This window comes from Chrysochloris asiatica, unplaced genomic scaffold, assembly GCF_000296735.1.
Source record: "Chrysochloris asiatica unplaced genomic scaffold, ChrAsi1.0 scaffold00758, whole genome shotgun sequence".
Lineage (NCBI taxonomy): Eukaryota > Metazoa > Chordata > Mammalia > Afrosoricida > Chrysochloridae > Chrysochloris > Chrysochloris asiatica.
In genome coordinates, this window is record NW_006409276.1 from 7,511 (window position 1) to 13,043 (window position 5,533).

The 5,533-nt window shown below is 59.9% G+C and overlaps 2 protein-coding genes across 2 annotated transcripts; both read right to left on the bottom strand.

Annotated features, from left to right (window-relative positions):
• Positions 1 to 263: 263 nt before the first annotated feature.
• On the bottom strand, positions 264 to 1,226 carry UBL4A (ubiquitin-like 4A). The gene is made up of 4 exons (XM_006877982.1): positions 1,179 to 1,226; positions 846 to 951; positions 470 to 696; positions 264 to 374 (listed from the first exon to the last, which is right to left on the bottom strand). The coding sequence occupies exons 1-4, from the start codon at positions 1,224 to 1,226 to the stop codon at positions 264 to 266; spliced, it is 492 nt and encodes a 163-aa protein (XP_006878044.1).
• Positions 1,227 to 2,325: 1,099 nt separating this feature from the next.
• On the bottom strand, positions 2,326 to 3,530 carry SLC10A3 (solute carrier family 10, member 3). The gene is given in 6 exon segments (XM_006878212.1): positions 2,326 to 2,487; positions 2,489 to 2,611; positions 2,613 to 2,657; positions 2,659 to 3,010; positions 3,012 to 3,184; positions 3,186 to 3,530. Coding segments are annotated over 6 exon segments (1,200 nt in total).
• Positions 3,531 to 5,533: the final 2,003 nt, after the last annotated feature.

Here is a 5,533-nt window from a genome sequence, read left to right on the forward strand (position 1 = left end):
AGTAGAGGCTGACGCTGGACTCCCTATAGGGCAGGTGGTAGGCCCGGGATAGTGTTGATGATCGATTCTCTGCCCTGGGACCCTTCCAAAAACCCACTCTTCACTCAGAGGCACTTTGAGGTGGCTGGACTCAGACTCTGCTCCGGGCCTCTGTGGTCTTGTAAGGGGTTGTTGAGTGAATCCAGGCCAAGGACGAACATTTTATTATTCTTATAAGAACACATTGAATGCAACATGCAGCCACTCCTCCCCCTCCCAGTAGCTTATTTGGAGAGCCCCTTCTCCGTGGCCTCGGTCACTTCGGGGTGCAGGAAGCGGCTGGCCAGGCGTTCGATGTCATCCATTGTCAGGCGGCTCAGAGAACGCTCGTATTCCTGAAGAGAGGAGACCAGGGCTTACATAAGCAGGGGCTGGAGCAGGGGGTACTGGAGTGGCAGAGGAGGGCTGAGCTGACGGGGCAGCGTCTCACCCGCTGGAGTTGCTCCTGGACCCTGTTGGCATCTGCTGCGCTGAAGTGTCGGCCCAGAACTTTGGCGATCACTTGCCAAGCCTCTGAGGGTGGCGCCAGGGGTCGGGACTGCGTCTCCACCTGTCTTCGGGCAGGGCCCTGTTCCAGGAGCACCTTCTCCAGAGGCTTGACCACTAGGTTGAGCTTGGAATTGGGGCCAATGCTGTAATCGGAGAGTCGCTTCCCATCTGCCAAGGAGAAACTGATGGAGTTCATTACCTCCAGCTGCGGCGGTTGCTGCCCAGGGGGAAGGCAGCACCGATGGCCGGCCACCAGCCTCGACACCCCGCCCCTGCCTTCCTGCGGGCCTCCCCGGGCGTCTCCACTCCCCTGGTACCTGCTAGGGCTTTGCCCTTGAACAGCAGCCGCTGCTGGCGCACAGGGACGTTTAGCTGCTCGGAGACCAGAAGCTTAAGCGAAGACACCATCTCGTCCTCAGACACCTGAACAGACCAGGGAGGCGGCAGAGGTTGAGCCCACGGTCCGATGGGCCCTCGCAGGCCCCTCCTGGTGGGGGGCAGCTCTCCAGGCCTCCCCGCCTCCGCTGGCCGACCCGCCCTGTTCCCTCCCCGGGCCGGCGCAGCCCCTGGACCCTGCCTGTGTCTACGCGTCTTTAGGGGGGGTGAGTGCTGCGGGAGCGGGGCCAGGGGGCCGGGTCTGGCGTCACTACCTGAAGGATGCACTCTCGGCCCTGGAGCGCCTTCACCGTCAGCTGCATGGCGGCTGCGGCGCCGGCGGTGTCCACTGCGGCTGACGCGCACCCCAACGGCCCCCCGCCGCACGCCACCGCCACTGCCCCGGGCGCGCGCCGGATCCGCCCTGCGTGCCCCGCCCAGTCCCGCTCCCCGGCTGGCCCCGCCCTCCTCTGGCCCGCGCGCTCCGCCTACCCCTGCTCACCCCACCCCACCGGCCGCCCTGAATAGTAGTTGTGGTGTCTGGCTTTGCCCCACGCCGGGGGACGGTCCCGACTGCCGGATCCCCTCTGGCTACCACGCAATGAAGGGAGGCTGACACTAGCCAGCCAGTCCTGCAGGCCTGGATCGGAAAAAGGAACGAGTTTGGCCGGATTTACTTATCCGGGAGATGGGGACTGGGGGAAAGAAGGGCTGGGAATAAGCTGGTCCTTCGACCTTTGGGCCCTCCAGCTGCTCCCGTTGAGCCCAGACAGGAAAGAGGACAGGTATCCACATCCAAGCGCCTTTCTCAGAGCAGGGGTAGGCCCTGCTGACGAAGTGGGTTAAGTGTTGAACTGCTAACTGAAAGGTCAACAGTTTGAACCCACGAGCAGCTCCACACAAGAAAGCCCACCATTTATTTACAGCCAGGGAACCCCGACCGAAAGAGCTTCTCCCTTGGGATTCCGCGGCTGTAAAGTCGACAGCAGCAAATTTGGTTTTGGGGTGGTACTGTTCATATTCTAGAGCAGAGGTCCACCTCTCACAAGAGCTCAGGGGGAGAAAAAGAGCTCGAGTCACAAACCTGAGAGCTGGGAACGAGGCAGGTGTCACCCCAGCTGCTCCTCCGCTCCTGCCCACATCTCCCCAGCCACACGCTTCTTACCTCACCCACAGGCCCCCAAGGGCAGAGACTGGAAGGGACCCAAGCTTGCGCCTCTCTTTTATTGAAATATATTTTCTGAGCAGTACCCAGTAGCTAACTCAGCGTGGCCTCTTTGGCACAGAAAGCTGGAGAATACAAAATCAGTAAAAAAAAAAAAAAAATAGGCCTGGATTTTCTGAGTGCAGAACGCATGAGCACTGAAGGCCTTTGGTACACGAGAACTGGGGGAGTGGGCAGTGGGGAGGGGCCCAGGGGCCTCAGGGAACTGGGAACAGACTGCTATAGATGAAGTGGCCCATGACCAAGGCCAGCATGTCTGAAGTGCAGCTCAACGCCACAATGAATGGGGCCTGGAAGGCCCAGGCAGCTTGGAGGCGGCAGAAGGACAGCTGCACCCCTACCTCGATGCTGACTGTCCGCCCGCTGGGCCACCGGCAGCTTCAGACATGTGGCCAGGCAGTAGCCTACCAGAAAGCCGACCGGGGGCATGGTGAGGCCCACCAGCACAATGGGCAGCCTGACGCCTGCCAGGATGAAGCTGCCCCATGCGGTATGCCAGGAAGAGGCCACCCAGGAGCAGCAGGACGGACGCTGAATGGCTTAATGATCTGCAGCAGCAGCTGAGAGCACTTGGGGAGCTTGGACTTGGTCAGTATACCAGCTGCGATGGGGGTGGCGATGAACAGCAGCGTCCCCAAGATCTTGGAGATGGGCACGTGGCTGTAAGTGGCTGAGGACAGTGGCAGGAAGCCGGTGGCAGCCACCATCGAGATGAACGTTATGGAGATGGCAAGTGTGACATCCCCTCCGAGGAGGAGGCTGAAGAGGTAGCTCCCCCCACCCCCAGGTGAAGAGCAGGTGCTGATGAGGCCCAAAGCCAGGGCCTTGGGCAACATGAAGACATTGGCCATCAGGAAGGCATGGAAGGGCATGGGCTGGGGGCTCTACAGGACATCAACACTTGGTGACAAATATGAGAGGCAGGAGCAGGTAGAGAACTGGGTTCTCCGAGAAATGGGCCAGGTCGGCACTGACGAGGGTAGGCACCGCTTCTGCAGCAAGACCCTCCTCGATCAGCAGGGCCTGGGTCTCACGCAGCTCCAGGAGTTGCAGGTGGAAGCAAGGGCGCTAGTCCCTTCATGTCAGAGTGGATGCTGACCACAAAGTCGCCCCCGCCGCCCCAGCTTACGGCACTCACAACCTTGATGATCAGCACAGCCATGTTCAGGGAAGTAACCCTGAGCGTGGGGCTGAGCCCGGTCTTGTTGCCCAGGCCTGGGTACTGGCTTGAAATCACGATGATGCCTTCACTGTGCTCAGGGAACTTGAACTTCAGCACAGAGCGGTCCCCAATGCTCAGGTAGCGGGACCCCATCAATGGTACCGTGTGGTCCAGAGCTGTGCTGGCAAGAAGCAGGGTGGCCCCAAGCATGCTACGGGGGCCAGGGCTCGCTACAGCCATGACGTCTCTAGGAAGGACCGTGCACCGGATCCTCTGTGGCTTAGTGAAGCTCCCCAGCGGGTGCCGTGGGCTGGTTCTGAGCAGGGTCCATGCACCAATCCCATGTTCTTCCTGAGGAGATAAGGCACACAGGGAAGGGGCTGGTGAGGGCCAGGGGCATGAGCCTGAGAGGCCAGCCCTCCGGAAGCCTCTGCAGAGCCTTTCCCCTCAAGCCCAGGAACAGAAACGCAATGCCTAGTGCTGGACCCTCCCCCAGTACAGTAGCCTCAAGTTTCCTACATGCTCAGAGGGGCCACCTACACATAGACTTGTCCTCTGTAACCTTTAGGGACAGCATGGAGATGTCCCGATTCCCGTGGGCTCAGGATACTCCCAAGTGTGTCACCACTAGGACCACACCTGGGATCTGGTGAGTGCTCAGCGGCTGCTGTGTTACCGTAACTGCCTGGGGATGAATGACTAGGGACCTGCAGGAGTGAAGGGTGCTGATGGGGTGCTGACAGAGCTGGACCTGGGAGGTCTTTGGAGAGCAGATCAGGGAATCGGTGTGTGTCGGACTAGGCCCTGAGCCCAGCAGAACAGCGAGGGCAGTGTCCAAGTGGACGGCCTCAGAAGCTTTTGTGGGTCTGTATGGAGTCTGGGTGTGGCGCTGTGGGTTAATGCGCCAGACTGCAAAGCCGTTTGAACTGCAAGGTCGGCGGTTCCAGCTCACCAGCTGCTCCCTGGAAACCCTACACAGGCTGGCTATGGGTCGGAATCAACTCGACAGCACTTCACAACAACAACACGCAGTTGGCTACCTGCTAAGGTAGGTCCTGGGGAGAAACAGGTCTCATTCTCCCAGGGAGGTTGCTGGAAGGAGCCGGAGGAATGAAATACGGCTACACGGCCACTGAGTAGCTTCACGTCCTCCCGTCCACCTGACAGTGCCCACTCCTCTGGCAGGCAGTCTATATGGATTTGGCTCCTGGAATCCCAACGTCACATCTGGGAGCTCGTGCTCGAGATCCAGCACCTTTCAGTCCCAGTCGGGGCAGATTCCCCAGTAAGCCCAGGTGTGCCAGCTGCATTGCATTGTTTCCTTGCTAATCCGGGGTGAAAATTTCATGTGGGTTTCACAGGTTGGACATGGTGGGGACAGGGGACATTGTGTACTGCGGACGGGGTGGGGGTGGGGGTGAGGCACAATAAGACCCATATGTCCCTTGCTTGTTGGGTCATCTGGCCCTGCTCCCAGGGGGCCTGTGAGCGTAGTGAGGGTGTCTCATGGAGAAAGGAAGCCATCAACTTCTCAATCTGGGCAAATGCCACTGGATTGTAACATCACCCGCTGGAACTGGGGCAACAAGGATGGGGACATACAGTTTCATAGCGCAACTCTGGGTTGCTTCATGCCTTGGAAGAGTCTGGCTTCTCGAGTTCCCAGCAGTCTTTGGCCCTGGTCTTCCACCCTGACCCTGGGGAGAACAGGTCAGGTAAAAGGCTGGTCCCTGGAAAAGCGCCCCCAGGACGATATGACCTCTGCTGCTTTAGGGGCTTGGAGCACTTACCCTGGAGGCCTTGGTCCAACCTTGCGTCCCACCAAGAAAGAAGGCTGCAGAGGTGGGCATGGGAAGCAGTGGTGGGATTCAGAAGGAAGAGCTACCGAGCCCCAGGTCCCCATCTTTAAGTCACTGCAACACGGGTTTTCACTGAAGGGCGGGAAGTTTACCCAGAAACCTATGGGCTACAGGCCCTGTCGACTCTGTCAGCACTAGTTGGCCGCGATGGTCTCGGGACTCCTCTCTACCTGCGGAGTCCCGAAGTTGCTCATTTTCCAGGAGCAGAACTGCCACTCACTCGCAGCTCGAGCCGCCCCGCAGCCCCGATGGCAAGGGAACCCTTGTCCGGCTCCCGGGATGCTCAGCCAAGGCAGGCCTCATGAACGCGCAGCGGCCGGCCCTTTCCCGCCGGCCCCTGTTGTCGGAGCCAGCGCGCAGCAGCGCTGGGCCAGAGGCCACCTC